The sequence below is a fragment of the Bubalus bubalis genome, chromosome 17 (assembly GCF_019923935.1).
Source record: "Bubalus bubalis isolate 160015118507 breed Murrah chromosome 17, NDDB_SH_1, whole genome shotgun sequence".
NCBI classification, from domain to species: Eukaryota; Metazoa; Chordata; class Mammalia; order Artiodactyla; family Bovidae; genus Bubalus; species Bubalus bubalis.
The window spans coordinates 14,014,290-14,036,760 of NC_059173.1; the positions used below are offsets into that span (position 1 = coordinate 14,014,290).

At 36.3% G+C, this 22,471-nt stretch overlaps 1 protein-coding gene across 3 annotated transcripts in view; it reads right to left on the minus strand.

The window, feature by feature from the left end:
- MED13L (mediator complex subunit 13L) overlaps window positions 1-22,471 on the minus strand; it is a 280,163-nt gene that overhangs the window by 246,334 nt on the left and 11,358 nt on the right. For 2 of the 3 annotated variants that reach the window (XM_025267579.3, XM_025267578.3), the window contains exon 2: window positions 329-566. In XM_025267579.3, the coding sequence (XP_025123364.2) occupies window positions 329-566 (238 nt within the window). Of the gene's footprint in view, window positions 1-328; window positions 567-22,471 lie in introns of those variants that run through there. The other variant, XM_025267580.3, reaches the window with a different exon arrangement.

A 22,471-nucleotide genomic window follows, 5' to 3' on the forward strand; every position in this document is an offset into this window, starting at 1 on the left:
CACATTTCACGATCATTTTAATACAGTAGATCTTAGCCTCAATTCCAACCCAAACACCCAGGGGACACTATACTTTAATAGAGTGGCTCTCAAGGTACTGAGTCCTAGTATGAATGGGAAAGAATCTGGAAAAAAAAAAAAAAAAAAAAAAACAGGGGTGGAAAGAAGAGGGGTGAGAGTAAAGAGGTTCCTTTGACACAAATCCATTAAACACTTGGATTTTTCTTCTTAGCAAGTCTTAATAACCTTTTCAGAATTTACCACTATTCAAAACATATATAATGCAGATAGTTTTTAAGAAAAACAAAAACAAAAACAAAAAACTTACCCTGTAGTTCATGATGTATTACACCCACTAGATTGGGTTCGTCTCCCCACCAGAATATCCATAACTCTTTGCAATCTGGTTTGACATCACGGCGCCATACACACAGCAAGTTGGCTTGGAGACAGCGGATGAAACTTAACAGGATTGGATCATCTTGGGCTGGGGCTGAAATTATGGGTCCACAGTCCCCGTGCCCTCCAAAATTGTACCTACGCCATTTGATTCCTGTGAGTTCAGCCTGGAAAAAGAAAATTACAATTTTGACTGTTTTCTTCACATAAAGAACACTAAAAACAGGCTTCAATACAGAAAAATAAATCTGCTAAAAATAATATTTACAAATTTCTGTCAATCCTTGATTTTTTTTTAAGGGGGTAAAAAGTTCATTTCTTCCTATCAAGATTTCTACATACATTATATATCAAAATACAGCAAAAAAGTAATCATTTCCTGTTGAACCATTTTTTACCTATTATTTACTATAAAGTCCCTATACATAAAACTTTCTATATTATTATTCCTTATTTAACTCATAAATTACATTTAGAAATCAAGAGTCTGTAGAACTGAAATAATTTCTTTCAAAGAATTTCCTCAATTTCATCCCATCCAGAAACTATAGTTTAAATCTTTTTTAATTGGGGAAATACAATGCAGTAACATAGTACTTCATTATGAAAGCCAAAATAACCTGCTAATAAACTAATGGAATGTTATCGGCAATTTATTCCTGCTATTTAGTGTGTGGCACACAGAAAAGCTTTCCTTCTATAACAATTCCCTAGTGCAGTTTGGTCTTTTGTTTTTAAAACACATTTTGAAACATAGTAACTTTAAACCAGCTGAGAGCAGATCCTCTATCTTTGATCTGTCTTGTGAATTTGTATTCTAAAATTTCTTAACTATTAAGTTTAAAAAGAACGAAGTTTCAAGGATGTTTCAACACAAACAAAAGCTGAATTCCTTACTTGACTAGGAACTACAACTATGTATTCAAAACTGATAGTAAAACTTATTCATAACATAATTCTGTACCAGAGTCCATGTATCCCTTACTCACTCATATTCCCCCTCCTCACACCACTCCCAACCACCAAGTTAGTAATTTTTGTCAAGAAGTTGCTTTTTGAAAAACAAGTACCACAGGTGAGAAAAATAACTGTTACCTTCTACTAACATAACTAAAACAAGCTGAAGTCCTAAACAACCACTATAAAGAACATCTCCAAGAAAAAATTATCAGTTTTCTTCAATCCCCAAAAAAGCATCACTAAAAAAAAATGATTCCAAAAATACAAACACCCAAACTAGAACTGTCTGAAATTCACTAATTTTTCCTTTCACAGTATGAGATGTGGAAATCTAATCTTTAATGAAAATTCTCAGTAAAACCTGGTATTGGCATCATTTAGGCTTTCTCTTTGGACCACTTGGTTTTTCCTCCAACTATTCTGGCCAAGGAAAAGGTTCACACAAAAAAGTAAACTAATCACACAAGAAATAATTATTTTCCATTATCATATGAGAAATAATTATCAGCATCATACTTTCCTGTTTTTCTGTACATAAACATTTTGAAGTTTACATGTTTTCATATCCTTTTTCATTTACTATAAATATTTTTTATATTACTAATTACCATTCAAAAATAATTAATATTTTCATCCTATTCACTGCTTGGAGAAAACAATTTATTCAATAACAACTGGACAGTCTTCATTTTTCTCACTATTATAATTATTATAACTGGAGAACATCCTTGAACATTATTTTCCTCAGTTATTTCCTTAGGAGAGATTGTTTGATGCAGAATTACCAAAGACTACAAATATTTTAGTCTTTGGTAAACTCACAAAAGCATGCTACCATATTGCTTTTCAGTAGTCTCGTCAACACAAATAACCTCCTCCCAAACTGCCTATCTTTAAAAACTCCTATCAGTTTAATAAAATGGTGTGTCCTTGTACTAACTGGTAGTCCTCATTTCACTTAGAGAAAATCATCATATATTTGATCTGATTGGAGCCAGTTTTCCTGGGTTTGACTTCCAGCTCTGTACTTATTAGCTGGAGGTAGAAGTATCCAGCAAATCATTTAATCTTGGTCTCTCAGTTCCCTTACAAGTAAAATGAGAATAATGGTATTCAGAATTGATCAAATGAGTTAGTGTACACAGACAATGCTTAGGACAGTGCCTGGCACAGGGCCAAAAACATAAACGCTACTGCTGTCATTACCAGTATAGTCGTACTGCTTCCCTTTAGTTGTCTGTGTTTTCTGTCATATAGATTTGTTTCTTCAAATAAAAGCAATATGTATGTATCTGTTTATGTTTTAATCAGAAAGCCAAAGATCAAGCTTTAAATATGTATCAAAAAAGGTATCTAAATAAAAAGACTAAGTGGGAGCAATTGAAATCAGAAAAGTAGAAGACTTGTTCAATCACTCAGTCGTGCCCAACTCTGTGACCCCATGGGCTATAACCAGCCAGGCTCCCCTGTCCATGGGATTTGGGGGTTGCCATTTCCTCTTCCAGGGGATCCTCCCAACCCAGTGATTGAACCTGCATCTCCTGCACTGCAGACAGATTCTTTCCCACTAGAAGACTAACTTTTCTTTCATCACGTAAACAAGCATTCTATGCCCAAGGATCCTGAGGAAGTGAGGGGAGAGGGAGGTAAGGGGGGGAATGAAAATATACCAATGAATGCTAAGCACTCAACAGTCCATCAGGTCACAAAGAATCAGACACAACTGACAGACTAACACTAATGTTTACACTAAACGTATTTAAAGGGTTAGAAAATTTAAATATATCAGATATTTAAACATCAGGTGAGTCAGTTCCCAAGAACATCTACGAACCGCAATTTACTCACGAAAATCTACGAACCGCAATTTACTCACAAGAATACTTTCACCTGTAACATCCAATACGGCTCGGCAGACAAAAATATTTGGCTTTGATTCAGGAAAATGGTTTCCTAATCCTAGCACTTCCACTAACTTCCTATCAGTGCTTCTATGGTCTCAGTGGTAAAAGAAAGCCGCTGCCACCTGCTCTCTATCTTTATGGAGTTGTTCTAGCAAGTGATATAATACAAATGCAAGTGACATTACTTCAAAGCTACAAACTTAATCTCTTTATAACTAATTCAGCCAGAAGTACTAAAAATGTCCAGTCATTTAAAAACAATTTATCCCTTTACCTTAAAGCTAAATATCACTATACCAATCTTTAATGGAAAATTTAACAATGAAACACCATTAAAGCCTAACATATATCTAAGTATAAAATGAATGTTCAAAGATTTAGCTTTACATTTTGAATTAGTGATGGACAGGGAGGCCTGGCGTGCTGCGATTCATGGGGTCGCAAAGAGTCGGACACGACTGAGCGACTGAACTGAACTGACTGAACTGAAGAGGAAAAATGATTGAAACACTTTGTCCATGAAAACAAAATTTTGTCATGGATGTAGATTCAATTACACTATTAAAATATGTCCTTACATGCCATGATCATGTTTATAGTTAAAAATCAATTCCACACAAAGGTCTGTTAACCCCATTTCTGACAAATGTGTATCTCCAAGACTCAATATTCTTGAGGCAATCCTTTAAAATATTTCTAGATGCAAACTGTCCCCAAAATGAAACTATTTCTCACTGTCAAAGATAAACAATCCATATTTATACTTAAGATTGTTGTTGTTCAGTCGCTAAGTCGTGTCCAACTCTTGTGACCCCATGGACTATAGCCCACCAGGCTCCTCTGTCATTGGAATTCTCCAGGCAAGAGTACTGGTGTGGGTTGCCATTTCCTTCTCCAAGGGATCTTCCCGACCCAGGGATCAAACCTGCATCTCCTGCGTTGGCAGTTGGATTCTTTACCACCGAGCCACCAGAGACTCCCTAAGCTTAAGATTACATAGTGTTAAAAATATAGAATCAAAAGTATAAATATATAAATATTTTTATTCATCACCTACTTAATACCAGGCACCACAGCAGGGTCTTCACATAGAATTTCTAATATGAGGCCCCATACTAGGCTTCATATGTAATTTCTACATGTGAGGCCTTCATATGTAATCTCTAATCTTGGCCAACAGCTAAAGAAATTAGAAGTCAGAAAAATTAAATAATTCTTCCATAACCACACAGGTAGCAACTGGCAAATCCCAAACATAACTGAATTTAAAGCATGAATTCTTTCTACTCTGCCATAATGTTTCATAGGGCTAATGGTAACAAGTAACCCTAGAGGATTATAAAATAGTACAAAGAAACTGTCATCAACTCAAGTTAGCAATGACAAGAGCTCATGGCCATACATTCTAATTTAAGAAAGTTCATGAATCTTTCTTCACTCTTCCTGAGTTATTAAGAAAACTAGTCTAAGACTGCTCACTACACCATCTCATAAATAGAAGAGACTAATTTCACTCAGATAATTACATACTCCTGTACACATTACCACTGTAAGACCATAACCACACAAGCTAATTCTTAGGGTATGTATAACAAACCAAGAAAATAACTACTCTAATAGTAACAGAGACTGGAGGGAAGTTTTCTCAGCAATGGCTAGTATCAGCTGCATAGGTCGTCAAGGTCCTTGGGGAACTGAACTTAACCAGAAGAGACTCTCCTAGCCAAAACAGTAGCTCAATTCAGAATGGTTCTAACTAAATTGCAACAGAATCAGGATAACTGCATTTTCTTATGACATGAATGTATTTAAAGAAAATTTATATTGACTCTTACCATCCTAATCTTTAGGTACTAATGTAAGAAGTGAGCTGATAAATTTTCCCACTGGAGGTCACTTATTTGCACTGACCCACTGCAATCAGATCCCTTGTGACCAACATACATCAATACTTGCAAAGTGGCTCTCCAAAGTTAACTGTATTCAGAGGTCACAGAATAGAGTAAAACTAATGCAACTTGACGGAGAAGGCAATGGCACCCCACTCCAGTACTCTTGCCTGGAAAATCCCATGGACGGAGGAGCCTGGTGGGCTGCAGTCCACTGGGTCGCTGAGGGTCAAACACGACTGAGTGACTTCACTTTCCCTTTTCACTTTCATGCATTGGAGAAGGAAATGGCAACCCACTCCAGTGTTCTTGCCTGGAGAATCCCAGGGACGGGGGAGCCTGGTGGGCTACCATCTATGGGGTCGCACAGAGTCGGACACGACTGAAGCGACTTAGCAAGCAAGCAGTGTAACTTGAGAAGAATGAACCCCAGGTATATTATGGAAAGAACACTGGCTGCAGGTCAGGGGACCGAGGCTCTGGTACTAGTTTTTCAACTATTTAGCTAAATGGTATCAGGAAATCTCCATCTTAGGGCACCTTGGCAAGGTGATACGGTTGACCTAGATACTATAAAGAGCTCATGTCTCTTGACCCAAGCTAATTACATCCCACTCACAAAGGTGACTTGTAAATGAAACTGACCCTCATTAGAGACATTTGAATTTTCAAGAAATAGTTGAAATAAAGATTTCTCAAACTACAGAACAAGCAGCTTAATATCAATCCTTGGCAGGATTCTAGGATGATCTGTAGAAAAGGCAGATGTGATCATCTGGGACTAATGTGAGTACGTGAGGAAATTTCAAGTCTGCCTCACACCACTTCCTCCTGTGATAGGGTTACTACACTAGCAGATCAGAAAAATACAGCTAACAAACACATGAAGTCACCTCTCAACTGAGTCAAAGGAAAGAAAAAAGTTAGGATAATAGAAAACGTCTGTTAAAACATAACTAATCAGCTCCAGGTAAAGATGGCAGAACAAATACACACATCTGCTTTTGCTCGCTCTTAAATCCCTCAAAAAACCCAGTAAAGAAGTTTGTTTTTTTGTTTTGTTCCCTTAAATCATAAAATCACAACAGCAGGTAGCAGAGATGAGAGCATCCAGATTTTTAAAGGTAAGTAGCCAATGCTCAAGAGGTCAGGAGCCTTGTAATACCTAAGAAAACTGAATCTGGGCTGGGGAGAAAGCAAAGCTACAACCCGGTTTACACAGAACGATAAACACAGGTACAGTCGTCCCTCAATATCCATGGGGGATTGGTTCCAGGACACTCCACAAATTATCAAAATCTGTGGATGCTCAAGTAGTTTAAATAAATGGTGCAGAATTTGCATTTAACCTATGCATATCATTTAACCTATGCATATCATTATCAAAGAACTAAAAGGGCTCTTACAAATTTTAAAACAATGATGCCAGAAACGATAAAACATCCAGAAAAGGGCTGGAAGATAAAGTTTCTCCCAGAAAGTAAAGCAAATAAAAATAAATAAATAAAAATAGGAGGGTGGGGGGAGATAAAACTAAAGGATCAGCCCAGGAAGTTCAAAACCAAATAAAAGAGCTTTCACAAAGGGAAAACACAGAAAATGAAAGAGGAAATGACCAATAAAATGATTCAAGAAAATTTTGAGGGGTGAAGAGGTAAGCGTGGGGACAAAGGAAGAATGCAAATTTCCAGATTGAAAGGGACTCACAGAAACCGTATTACTGTAAACTTTCAACACACTGCAGACAAAGAGAAGCGCCTCAAAGCTCCCATATAGTAAAAAGGGGTCAGGAATCAGAAGGATTTCTGACTTCTCAACAGTAATACTAGAAGCAAAAAGGCAATGGTGTAATATCTCCAAAATTCTAAAGAAAAAGTATTCCAAACTAAACATCTATGCCGATCTAAATTATCTATGAAGTGTAAAAGCAGAATACATTTTAGAATATGCAATGTGTTTTTTTAAAAAATAAAAGGCACCCTTTCTTAGGAAGCTACTGGAGGCATACTCCATGAAAAGGAGGGAATAAACCCTAAGTAGCCATGAGATTTAGGAAATAGATTCAACATGGGAGGGAGCAAACGAAGCCCTAAGATTACAGGAAATAATCAGATGATCCCAGGTTGTGAACTGTGCACCAGTTAGAGGGCAACCAATCCAGATTATAAGAGGTCAGATGGCTCCAGGGAAGACCCTGTCACAAATCTGGAACTGACAGAACACCGGATATTTGAAAGTCTTTTAAACGGAGATTCAAATATTAGGCAAAAGGTTTGGTGATGAATTAGTCAAAAATACATAGAAAAGTAAACAGTCCAAAAGCAAGCAAACAAAATCCAGATAATTACCATCTTCGAGTTACACAGAAAAGAAAAAGTAATCAGAGTTTACTCGATGGCTCTGCCATATATTAACATAATCAAGTGAATGTTAACACTGAATACTGAGCTAACCAAAATTACAATACAGCTATTTTGGTGAAATGGAAGGATGGAAAAGGCATATTTGCTTAGTAGGCGGGAGACAGAATAAGCTAAATCTTGATTTTCAACAGTGGAAGGTTCAGAATTTTAAAACCTGAAAGTAATTATAAACAGTATTTAGAAACATTTAAAAATTAAGATAATGAACAAAAGTAGATGAACACGTATGTCTCCGGAGAGGGTAAAACAGGGGCCAGGAGTAAGGGAATGCTATTCACTAAACCTAGGAATTCCCTGGAGATCCAGTGGTTAGGACTGACTGTTATCACTGTCAGGCCCGGGTTCAAATCCTGGTTGGGACACTAAGACCTCACAAGCAGTGTGGTGCAGTTAAAAGAACAATAAAAACCTTGTAGAACTATTTGATTCTTTAACCATGTCAGAGTACAATTCTGTTCTAAAATTTAAAAAAACACTAATCAAAATGTAGCAAAATATTTAATACATACAAAAAGTTAAAACTCATTTTGAGAACTCACTTATACATTTTTACAGACTGATTTTAGGCAAATTCTTAAGCTTAAGAACAACTTAATATCCCATGAATTGTGTTGCAAAGCCAAAAACTTATTTTACTGGGGGTTAAGATAACTGTTGTTATCTGTTTCTTCTCTCCATTTTTAGACTATTAAAACTCTAGGTGGGCAGAGACATGCTTCCAGCTGCATGCTCCCTCCCATCTAGCTCCGCTCAAACTCTTCCTGCTCCAAGACAAGAGGTTTGCCAGGGATCACCTCCACAGAGGCAAGGAGCACAACAGGGCAGTGGGCCTCTCATCTGACTCTCATCCAACATGGTATTTTCATGTTGTGAGAAACGCAGTACGGTAACTCCCTCCATACAATAAGTTGTATGTCAAACATGCTTTCTAACACATACATACCTTTGCTGACTCATAATAACTTTTCCCCTCAACTGTAACTTTCTTCCCAGCCCTCAGTTTACCAACACTAATTCAAAAATATAAAGATTTTAAAAATGGAGTGTAGCATGAGTGGAAAGGGGTGTTTTATTTGACAATGACCTAAACACAAACAATGTGAAGTAACTTATTTTAAAAGTTACTGCCATCCTAAGCTACATTGATAAAAGTATAGTATCTAGATCCTACATAACAGATTTTAAGAGTCACTAGTCAATCCTGCTTTCAACTCCTGGCTCCTTAGTTTGAGAAAAATCTAGATAAGGTGCAACAAATTAACAGATTAGGATGAGGAAATCAAAGCATGTCATATGGCTAGAGGTTATATGGCCTCATGTTCCAATTCTTTGAATCGAATAAATAGCAGAAAGAAAATAAACCCACAGCTGAATTAAGTTGAATGAAGTTAAGAGGGTGAAGAAATTTGAAAAATCTTCAAATTTAGTCACAAAGAAGACTGATATAGGAAAGATGAAATCAATTTGCTCAGAACTGACCCAAGTAGTAGCAGACAATCAAATGGAAAAACTAAAACAACAACGAGAGCTCACTGAAGAAAACAGCCCTGACTGGCATCCCTGAGAATCACAGACACGGGCTTAGCAAGAAGCTGGTCAATAGACGCGGCTTCCAACATCAAAGAGCTGGTTAAACAGTATGATTTTATAAGGTTCCTTTCAAACATGAAATACGTATCTCCTCCCTTTCAAGCATAAGACTTCGTAACTCTAATATCATTTGTATCTCAGTCAAGTAGCTCAGGGGGTAGCAAACTAGGGCCTGCAGGTAGGCCACTTATTTTGTAAATTAAGTTTTATTAGTACACAACCACACCACGTATTGTCTATGGCTGGTTCCACAGTACAACCACACTGTTCAGCCTGAAGTAATGAACTCTCTGGTTCTCTAAGGAAAAGTCTGCTCATCCCTAAACTAGGATAATATACACTGGCAAATATGACACTTAAAATATAAAATAAGAAGCACCAGAATTATCCTCCCACCATAAACAATCAGAAAACCAGACCAAAAAAAAAAAAAAGGAAACTGGTTTCAGATACTGGACGGCAGACAACATAAAGGTAGAATCTCTGAGGTAAAGAAAACCAATGAAGCAGGTCCTACAGAGTCTACGGTAACTAGAATATATTAAAGTAGATCACCAGAAAAGAGAGAGTTTATGCAGGAAAAGAGCTCCAGAGATCTGACAGGGTCTCTTCTGAGGCTGTTCCTAAATACCAAGTTGCACATTTAAACAAAATTCAACAGGTGCCAGGCAACCAGGGAGTTCAGTGAACTCAGAGCAATATAAACCAAAAGAAAAAAGAAAATCAAAATATATACAATCAAACATCTGAAAACCAGAGATAAAAAGGAAAATCTTCTGCAATGACAGGCAGGTTCTTTACCACTAGTGCCACCTGGGAAGCCCCAAAAAGAAAAATCTTAAAAGCTGTCAAGAGGGGAAAAAAGAAACACATTACATAAGCAGAAGCAAACAATATTTACAACAGACTGCTCAAAAGAAAATATGCAAGTAGAAAATAATGGAACTTGGGACTTCCCCAGTAGTCCAGTACTGAAGAATATGCTCTTCCCATGGGTTCAATCCCTGGTTGGTTAACTGGGATCCCACATGCGACACTGTTAAAAAGCAAACAAACAAACAAAAAAAAACCAACAACGGAACAAGCTGAAAGAAAAAAAATCTCCACTCCTATAACTCTAGATCAAGCACAAATCTTTCAAAAATGAAGGTAAAATACTTATTTTTTTTTTTAGATCAACTTCTGCCAATGGAATTGTACTTTAATAAATGTAACTACAATAAACGCTTTTTAAAAAGTTCTTCTGCTACAAGGAAAATTTATCAGATGGAAACCTAGATCTACACAAAAGAATAACAAGCACCAGAAACAGTCAATATATAAATATAAATCATGTATTCTCATTTTGAAATTTCCTGAAAAGCTAATTAACTGTTATTGCAAAAATAATGGATCATGGACTGGATACTGGATATAGAAAAAAAATTTAAAACAGAACAAAGGCCAGAAGGAGAAAGTGGATATACATTGTTCCATTAACATAAATGAAAAAAATGCACTATTTAGAGGCAACCTGTAATAAGCTAAAGATGCATATTATAAACCCTTAACCAGTTCTTAAAAACTAAAGAAGCATATCTAATAATGAAGACAATATGGACTCATTCCAAAACAAAAAAAAAGTACTCAAAATAACCCAAAAGTGAAAGTGAAGTTGTACAGTCGTGTCTGACTCTTTGCGACCCCGTGGACTGTAGTCCCCCAGGCTCCTCCGTCCATGGGATTTCTTCAGGCAAGAATACTGGAGTGGGTTGCCATTTCCTTCTCCAAGAAAATAACCCCAAAACAAGGAGAAAAAGAAAGAAAATGGATGCAACAGACAGGAAAAAAGCCAAAATAGCTCATTTAAACCCAATCATATCAATATAATTATACAATTAAAAGACACCAATTCTCAGAGTGGATAAAATATTTAAAGGCCCAACTATATACTGCTCACAAGAAAAGCACTTAAAGAGTGAAACGACATAAAAAGGTGTATCAGGCAAGCATAACTTCTAAGAAAACCAAGTGACTACATTAATACCAAAGTTGACTCCAAAAGGACTATTACTAGGACTAGAGAGAGAAATTTTATAATGAGAAAATGGCAATTCTTCAAGAAGACATAAATCCCAAATGTGCAGGTATCTAATAACAAAACTTCAAAATAAATGAACCACAATATAGATATATATATACATCTAAAAGGAGAAATTGACAAATCCAGAATTATAATTGGAGACTTCAACAGGCCTCCTCTCAGCAACTGATAAAACAAGTAGACAGAAAATCAATAAGGATATAGAAAAACATGAACACTATCAACCAACATAACCAAACTGACATTTATAAAACATTACAACTCAACAAAAGACTACACATTTTTTTTTCAAATGCACATGGAACATTCACCAAGAGAAACCATATGCTGGGCTATAAAATAAATATCAATGTATTTTCAAAAGCTGAAATCTCTGAACAGAATTAAATTAGAAATTAACGAAGTATCTCCAATGCTCCCCTACCCCACAAATAACTTTTAAATAATGTACAGGAACACCTCCTGCCAAAAAAAAAACACAAGGGAAACTAGAAAATATTTTGAACTGATTATGACAACAAAATATACTGAAATATGAGGGCTACAAGTAAAACAGTGCTCAAAGAGAAATCTGTAGCATTATATATTCACATCAGAAAGGAAGAAATGTATAGAACTGCTCTAAGCTTCTTCCTCCGGAAGTTAGAAAAGGTGTAAATTAAATAAAATGCAAACTGACAGAAATAATAAAGCAAAGAAATAAATGAATTATAAAACAGACTAACAACAGACAAATCCAATAAAATGAAAAGCTGGTTATTTTAAAAGATCAATAAGATTGACAAACTTCTCACTAGGTTAATCAAGAGAGGTAAAAAAAGACAAATTACCATTATCAGGAATGAAAGATGAGAAATTACTCCACATCGTAATGACACTGTAAAGATAATGGAATTACTATAAACAACAGTATGTCAATAGTTAAAACTACTTAAATGGACTTCTTTGCAACAATTACAAAAGTAACACACACACAAAGACCTAAATAGCCCTTTATTAAGAAGTGGAATTCATAAATTAAAATCTTCCCTAAAAGAGTTCTCTAAGGTAAGATGGCTTCACTAATAAATTCTATTCAAACATCTAAGGAAGCAATACCACCAGTTCTACACAAACTTTAAAAAAACAGAGGGACTACTTATCAATTCATTTTTAGGAGACCAACATTACTAAGACCAAAGATGTTACAAGAAAAGAAATCTACATGTCAATATCTTTCATGATCATAGATTTAAAAATCAGTAACAAAATATTGGCAAATCAAATCCAACATTATATAAAAATGATAATACAGGAGTTTATTTTGGGTATTACACTTAGTAGCATTAGTTTGAAAATCCATCAATGTAATTTCAGTCAAGTTTAGTTCAAAACTCATCAATAAAATACCCCATATTAACAAAACTTGTGATCAACCCAACAGATACAGAGAAAACATTATACAAAATTCAACACCAATTCATAGCAAAAAGATTAAGCAAACAAGAATTAAAGGAAACTCTTGCAACTTGATGTACATTCTTAATACATTTCTATTCAACTTTGAACTATAGATCCCTCCCAATCAATGCAATAAATAAAGCAAGGAAAAGAAAAGGCATACAGATTAGAAAGGTGTAACACATCATTTTTATTCACAGACAACAGCATCATTTACATTTAAAAAGATACAGGGACTTCAGAAGAGCTACTAAAATTAATACAGTTGACCTTCAACAAACACAGGTTTGAACTGTGCAAGTCCACTAAAATGCAGATTTTTTTAATACTACAGCACTACATGATTCGTGGTTAGCTGAATCTGTGGATGCAGAACTGGGGATATGGAGGAACCATGGGTATGTTATAACTGACTATAAGTTATATTCAGATTTTCAACTATGGGGATGGTTGCTTCCTATAACCTCCATATTGTTAAAGGCTCAACTGCAATTGAATTTAGGGAATTTACAGTGTGTGGGATAAATATTGGGCTTCCCAGGCGGCTCAATGACAAAGAACCCGCCTGCCAATGCAGGAGACATAAGAGACGCAAGTTCGATCCCTGGGTCTGGAAGATCCCCTGGAGACGGGCATGGCAACCCACTCCAGTAGTCTTGCTTGAAGAATTCCATGGACAGAGAGAGAAGCCTGGCAGGTTACAGTCCACAGGGACACAAAGAGTCGGACACAACTGAAGCAACTTAGCATGCATGCACAGGATAAATATACAAAAGTTAACTATACTCTATCAATACACACTGCTGCTGCTAAGTCGCTTCAGTCGTGTCCGACTCTGTGCGACCCCAGAGACAGCAGCCCACCAGGCTCCCCCGTCCCTGGGATTCTCCAGCCAAGAACACTGGAGTGGGTTGCCATTTCCTTCTCCAATGCATGAAAGTGAAAAGTGAAAGTGAAGTCGCTCAGTCGTGTCCGACTCCTAGCGACCCCCTGGACTGCAGCCCACCAGGATCCTTCATCCATGGGATTTTCCAGGCAAGAGTACTGGAGTGGGGTGCCACTGCCTTCTCCGATCAATACACACTAGCAGTGAACCAGAAAAGGCAATAGCACCCCACTCCAATACTCTTGCCTGGAAAATCCCACGGACAGAGGAGCCTAGAGGGCTGCAGTCCATGGGATCGCTGAGGGTCGGACACGACTGAGCGACTTCACTTTGACTTTTCACTTTCATGCATTGGAGAAGGAAATGGCAACCCACTCCAGTGTTCTTGCCTGGAGAATCCCAGGGACGGGGGAGCCTGGTAGGCTGCCGTCTATGGGGTCGCACAGAGTCGGACACGACTGAAGCGACTTAGCAGCAGCAGCAGCAGTGAACAATTTAAAAATAATATTTAAAAAGCAACGCCACTTATAACAGCATTGAAAAATATGAACTACTCAGAGATAAATCTGGTAACATATGTTACAGACCTGTACACCAAAAACTACAAAAAAAAATGCTAAGAGAAATTAAAGATCTAAAGAAATGGAGAGCTAGAACATGTTTATGGATTAGAACATCTAAAACTGTTAACCTGTCAATTCTCCCCAAATTGATCTACAGAGTCAACCAGACATCAATCAAATCCCTGCAGTTTTTCTTAATAAATTAACAGATTGATTCTAAAACTTATATTGAAATGCAAAGTACTCAGGAGAGCCAAAACAATTTTGAAAAAGAACAAAGTTGGGAATTAATCCTGATTTCAAGATACACAGTAAGATTTCAATAATCATGACTGTGTGCTAGCAGCAGAAGTAGGCAGATCAAAGGAACAGAACATAGGGAATTCCCTGACAGTCCAGTAGTCAGGACTCCTCTCTTTCACTGCCAAGGGCCCGGGTTCGACCCCTGGTTGGGGAATTAAAATCCTACAAGCCACGCTACACACATACATTCAATACAGTCAATAGATTTTTGATAGGGATAGGGAAAAACATAAGTCTTTTCAACAAACAATGCTGGAATAACTAGATATCCCATGAGCAAAAAGAACTTCAACCCTTACCTCACACCACACAAAAAATTAATTCAAAATGGATCACTTAACCACAGACCTAAATCTAATAAAAAACACTAGGATACCTCTGGAAGAAATCATAAGAGAAAATCTTTGCTACTCTGGAATAGCAATTAGAACTCATACATAGCTGGCTGCAATGTAAAATGGCACAACCACCTTTTTAAAATTGAGCAGTACTTAATAAAGTGAAATCTGTATTTCCCATATGATTCAGCAAGTGCACTCCTGGATGTTTACAGAAATAAAAACATATGCACCACATAAAAACCAGTACCTGAAAGTTCATAATCATCAATAAATGAATGGATAAGCAAATTGTGGTGTATCAATACACAGAACTACAACTTAGCACTAAAAAGGAATTATCTACTTAAACAATATGAAGCCACACAAAGGAGACTATATACTATGCGATTCCATTCATAAAATATCCTAGAAAAGGCAAAATGAGTCTACAGTAACAGAAGATCAGTGGTTGCCTGGAGGTGGGGGATGGTTTCACCGACTACACATTCATCAAAACTCATAAATCCGTACTGCTTAAGATGGGTAATATTTTACTGTATGTAAACTATACCTCAATAAAGATAATAAAAAATGTATGTATTAAATGAAAGAACCTACTTTAAAAAATTTCTCAAAGAAAAAAAATCTATTTTTAATGTAGCCAAAGTAACCATATTGTGTATCTCCAATATAAATGAATCTTTTACAAAGTATACAATATTTTCAAAAAATATTATTTTATAATAAGTTATTTTCAATTATTAACATTTTCATATAGTTATTTTCATGCCTAACTATATCAGGACACTAATTAATGATTTATATTTATTAAACTTAACTAAAAGAGAACTCATGAAATATCTGGGAACTATTTAATGAAGTTCATTAGTGACATTGGGATGATTTCTTATCCAACTGCAGTAAGACTATAAATAAAAAATTTACGTTACTTTCTCTGTATATCAGAGATTGTTAGCTGCCTACCCAAGCATGAATGGCTCCTCCCTCCACAGTCACACACACTCCAGTGCTGGGGAAACAATGTGCTCACTTGAAGAACTACATTTCCCAGCCTCCCTGAGGTTAAGTATGGCCAGATGTGTTGTAAAGAACTTCCCAGAAGTTTCCTTTAAAAGGAGGGGTGTGGCCCTCCTACAGTTCCTTCTCCTTCCTATCTAGAATGTCACCAGGATGATTAGAGTTTGAGAAGCCATCTTGGACAATATGCTACTTGTGATAAACTAGAGATGATGGAATAACAAGAAAGGGCCGAGCCTGGGTCCCTCGATGACTGAGAAAAGTAACCAGCCAGTTCTAATGCTGCCTCCAGGTTGCATGTATGCAAAAGGAAACTTCTACCTTGTTTAAGCTATTTTTATTTTTAAATAAGCAAATGATTATGTTACTATAATAAATCATTTCTGATGAGCATTTCAGCAACTGGTTTTTCATTTTCAAAAAAATTTTTTGTGCGATGATGAGTTTTTTTGAGACTATACAGTTACCTAGGTTTTTATCTTGCCCAGTCATTGACCAAAACAATAAACCACCCTAATTTTTCAATTGATTTCTCTATTTGGAATAAAGTAGTCTAGGAGAAAAAAAAAAAAAAAACCTGCCTATCTGTGGGAAGAAATTTTAAGCTGCGTTATTACTCCATTAATCTCTGATGAAACTTTTTAAAAATGTAAACTGTGTTATCACTCCATTAATCTCAGGCAAATCTATATGCTCCAGTGACTTCTACCTTCATGCTTATGCTAAATTATATGGTCTACACTGTTAATTTTTAAAAGGCTCAGGAAAGAAAGAGACCAATAATGTCTGAAATAGCTAGGAAGAGCTTCACAAAAACTCTAAAAGGATTTAGACAAGAAAAGAAAGGAGCACACAACACAACGCACCAGGTTAAATGCTCAGGCTTTTAAGTCAGTGACTCAGCTCATGACTAGCTGGCTGTGTGACCTAAGGCGAGTCACTAGAATCTCGCTTCAGTTTTCTTATCTGAAAAATGGGAACAGTAGTATCTATCTCATCAGGATCTTGATGAGAAAATTTATGCAGCTGGCAAGAAGTTAAGCAATTCCAGGCATTCAGTAAGCACTTTTAGAGCAAAAGCTCTGACATGAGAATGTGTGCAACATGTGAAGATCTAACCTGAAATAAAGATGCCTGTTAGTGAATGGTTGGAAATTTTAAATAGAAAAAGAAAACAGAAGGCTTTCTAGAGATTAAATGCTTTTGAAAAATAAGAAAATTCACAAAATATGTATACCCGTTTGTATAAAAGCATTCTCATAACCTCATTAGAAATAAAGAAACTGCAAATTTAAATACTGATATATTTTCTGCTCAGAGTATAAAAATTTAAATAAGTTTCCCAATAGGTGAGGATAGAGGAATTGGGCATTTACATTATTGCCCAAGGAAATATAAACTGACACATCTTTCTGAAGAATTTATGGTTATAACTATCAAAAATGCATAACTACTTGTTACTGAAAAAACTGAATTGTAATATTTCTCACAGTTGATGGTTAAATAAACTGTACATCCAATCCTGTGAAACATGATACAACCGCTTAAAAAAATAACAACAGTGAGGTATATCTAAATTTACCTGGCAGCAAAATATTTACTCGAAAATATTTTGAGACTTTGATTCTATGACTTTAATATTTTTTAAATGTTAAGTTGAAACATATGTTGCAGGGAAAATGGGAGAATTAGCCCCCACCTGTAATTTTTTTAACTACATATACGACCATCTTCAATAGAATGCATAAACTGTGGTACAAGAGTAAATGATAATTGCACATTGTCGGAACATAGTATTAAATAAAAAGGTAAGTTGCAAACGAATATAGTTCATAAAAAGTTCCAAAACCCAAAACTATATATGTGTGTATATATATATCACACACTAAATTCACATGATAAAAATAAAATACAGAATAGTTACCTCTGAAGGGATAGAAAAGAGAATGGAAAGCAATCACAGGACTTCACAAACGATAAGATGTTCTTTTTCTTACTCTGGTTATTAGGTACATGGGTGTTCAATATATCATGATTGTTTGTACCTTACGTACGATTTATACATGCTATTATCTAATGGAAACAATTTTGAAACTGCAAGTTTATAAGCACACAAACATTTTTAAAAAAACCCAGAATGATAAAAAGTAAACTAACCTGGAATGATAAAAACTAAACAACTGGTAGTTACCCCTACATGGGGAAGGGGAACCTCCTGTTAACAATATTGAATTATTAACTTATAAAATTAATTAAATTTATAAAATACTCTTCTCTTTCAAATTATAATTATGAAAATGGTAACCACATGGAAAATATGTTAGTGCATACAGCTGAATAAAGAACTGTATTTACCCTGTGATGATATCTGTTTTTCAAAAATTGCACGTTAACAAGAATAAAAAGTTGTGTGTGTCTAACACACAGAGATCTAACGGTGTGTCTGGATTATGTAGGCACTTTATGCAGTTTAAATTTCTTGGAAGTTTTATTTCTTGGAAATATTTTGTATTTCATTAGTACGACCTCACTTGGAGAGAAATTACAGAAAAATGCAACTGCAAGAAAGCCAACTCTCCACCTCCAGGGTAGCCAAGTTAAAAATCTACCGCGGAAAGCTGAATGAATTACAGCCAATTGACAATGGATAGCACATGCTGTGCCCGTAAGTGCACTCAAAACAACTGGAGAGGATCCCCACCACAGCAAGGAGATTACATCAAAAGGTTCTGAAGTGCATATGTACATTTTAGCGCTTAACTGAGAACTGGTGCTGCCAAGTAAAAGTGCAGCCGGCTAGGGAAAGCTCCAGAGCACAGGGAGTCCAGGAATGTGCTGAAAAAGGAAAGGGGTAGAAAGGGGATGGGCAGAAAGTGAGGGACGAAGGGAAAACTTTTCCCAACATGTGAGGTGGAAATCTGACGTGGCATAACAATGATACTCTTATCTATAAAAATATTGTCCAACCAGAAACCTAAGTTCTGAGGGAAGAACAGGATGATAGGAATGAAAATTTAAAGGAACCAAAAATCAGAATAAAGAAGAAGTGTCAAAGATACACGCTGTTTTCTGGTCTTTACAACTGTCCTCTTAGTTTATCCACTATGCCAGTTCCTAAAAACCAGCAGCTTCCACAAAGGCAAGAAGAAAAACAGGCGTAAAAGTCTTTTTCATCCTCCTACCAATAATATCACTAATATGAAATTAATATAAAGAAAGCCTTTAAATCTTAATATAAATAAAACCTTTAAATAAAAAGACTAAGTGAAAACCACCCAGAGCAGATTCACAGAGGGAAAATGTGACCTGTTTTCTGAGCTCACCACTATTAAGAGCAGAAGCATCACGTAGCAAATGCCGGTCAAGCCACTGCTGCCGGGGTACACCCCACCTATTTCCTTTCTGTCAGAGTTTCTCCACACCCATTTCTGATCATAAACATTTCAAGAGCTCTTCCCCTACCAAAATATTCTTCATTACCACCTACAAACAACCACCATTCATCACCCACACCCCTCCACCCAGCTACCAGCCTTGCCTTCTCTTCCTTCCCCACCTTTTTAATTCACCCCTCCTTGCTCCTAAATCTTATTCTCTATTTAAGAGAGAACTCTTGTTCCCACTGCCTCAAGTCTTTTCTGAAAATAGGCAGGTTATAAAGGCTAATGTTTGTTTTTCCTTTTTCCCCACTATCTCTTATCTTTCTGCCCCCAGCTCTTGTCCATAATTAATTTTAAAACTGTGACTTCCACAGGGCATAATTTAATAGCAAGAACTCAGGCTCAGTGAATACTTTCACATACATATATGACTATGATCAAAGCATAGCTCTTTTTAACAACTATAGCTCATGGATGCCGCTAACAGTTCTTGGTGTTGTATAAACAAGAACACAAATGCTATAAAACCAAGAATATCTGTTTGCCATTTGATTCCTCTCCTATGACAAAATTTGGTAACCAACTTCTGTCAATTCTACCTCCAAAATATTACTTGATACCATTTCTTTCTCTTCATTCCTACTGACCCTGCATAATTTCTCAGATCTAGACTATTCTAAGAGCCTTCTCTCTGCCTTTGGGGTTTCTTCGCTATTATAGCTGACACTACACAGAACCCACATGAGTTTTCTCTCTGAAACATAAATCTGGTCAGGTCATTATTCTCCTCAGTAGCCTTCAGGCACTCCCCTGTGCATACAGAATAAACTTCCAGCTCCTTCATGTCATCCAATATAGCATCAAACATCATCTTTCAGGATTGTCTCCTATCTATTATAAGCATTAAATAAAAATAAGTAAACTCAACAAAAGAACAATTTCCAAGGGTATCTAGAAACAAATTCTTAATGTATTATGTATGTAATTATTTATGTAACTGATAAATTTATTTATCTCAACCACATACTATTACCGCCAAACTCAACTTTTACAAAATAGCTAAAATAAAGTTCTATCCACCTAATGTGTTAAAACTGAATTTCACTATTTCAAATATTTTTATTTTCAATTCCAATATTAAAATGTAAGGCGGACAACAAGGATTCTAAAATCAACAGTTATCTTTTAAATGAATGTTAACACATATCGACAGATTTCTCAGTTTTCTGGAATTTGTTAAAGTCAGCTCTTGGAGTTGTTAACAGTGTATCACATCTACCATATGAGAAAGTTTGACAACAAAGTCTAAGTCACTTTAGAAGATAAGCACCTACCTTACTGAATCCCATTTGTTTTCCATCTAGACTATTTCTTGAGTTCACCATATAAACTATCAAACCAGGCTACTCATCTTAACACAGTTGTTAGAAAAGTTTCCTAAAAACAAGTACTTCTTTTTCAAATCAAATTTATAAAATTTACTAAAAAAGACAGTTCATTAGCTTACACACAGCAAAGGCTGGGTTCTCATGAGAATCATTCTGCTGTGTAATTAAGTGTTGTAGGAGCTTGCAGACAGACTCAAGAACCGCACCATCTGTCTGGGTTGCAAAGCGCGGTTTTACCATGATATCACCAAACAGCAACAAAAAATTATTTTCATACATATCTCAAGTAATTTACAGACAACTAAAGAATTTGTCTATTTGGGATCACAACACTTGATTCAATCCATACCCATGATAACACTTTGTTATGTAAACCATTACTCTTTGAAAAATGTTTTTAGTAACTTAGACTTATAGACTTAGTTTTTAGTAACTTAGAAGGTAAACATTTATGGTCTTCAGTAGCTACAATGTAGATTTATGCTCTGGTATAAATTCTAAATGTTAAACTGTTCAGGTGTTAAATACATCTGTAAAATTTAAAAGTGCCTGTTATTTGTTTAGAATAATATCATTTAAAATCTATCCCAAATATCTACAAATCTAGGATTACACTGCCACACTTTTTGACAGGATTTCAATTCTCATTTTTTAATGTGAAAAGTATTTTTTAAAGAGAAATTATTATAAATAAAATCATCTATGTAACATGAAAACCATAGGAATAAAGCTGATTGAGAAAACTCTCATGATATTCCTGAATTCAAAAGCAGAAAATAATCCTTGCCTCTGCAACTCAATCTAAATAATACAGGCATGCCTGCCACAGATCAAACATCCTCTGTACCACCTCCTCTAACACTGAATGTTAAGGCAGACCGTGAGAAAGTAAAATCCTAAATACGCACATAAGTGCTAATCTTTGCTGCCTCGTGTCCAATTCTTTGTGACCCCATGGACTGTACCCCCACAAAGCTCCTCTGTCCATGGGATTCTCCAGGCAAGAATACTGGAGTGGGGGGCCATTTCCTTCTCCAGGGGATCTTCCCAACCCAGGGATCAAACCCAGGTCCCTCACATTACAGGTGGATTGTTTACCGTCTGAACCACCAAGGAAGCCCATAGTTGACTACGTGGGCAGCCTCAAATGAGTAAAGCAACACTAAGTGGACAAAGGTAAGTTACTTTGGTTTCACAGGCCAAACTTTCTGTTAAAACCTAAAGAAATTGTCTCAATGGGATACTTTATTTATCCTAAGGCTTTTCTTTACAATTACTTCCATTTAGCCAAAATTGAGGAGGCTGCCGACATGGCTCAGTGTTAAAGAATCTGCCTGCTAATGCAAGAGACACGGGTTCAAACCCTGGGTAAGGAAGATCCCCTGGGGAAGTAAATGGCAACCCACTCCAATATTCTTGCCTAGGAAATTCCATGGACAGAGGAGCCTGGTGGGTTACAGTCCATGGGATCGCAAAAGAGTCAGACACAACTTAGCAACTAAACAAGAAGCCAAAAATGAAGCTCAGGAGGATGCTGACGTTTGCTAGACAGACACAGACAGAGCACAACTTACAATTCTACTCCTCCTCTTCTGATAATCTGCCTTGATCCCCAGAGAGCAAAAATGGCACTCCCAATATCTAGTCCAATCAAGGGACCACTAAATCCACCTCCACTGAAACTGTACTGAAACAAACACACTGCAGCACCAGACAGAGAACCTCAAAGGCAACTGTACAAGCAAGGAAGGAGCTCTTGTATATGCATAATGTATGCAATCCAGTACAGCTGGCCCTTGAACTGCCTGCCCTGAAGAGTGGAAAATTCATGTGTAACTTCACAGTCAGCTCTCCTTATCCATGGAACTCAATCCATGGAGCAGGTCACATAATACTGTAGTATTT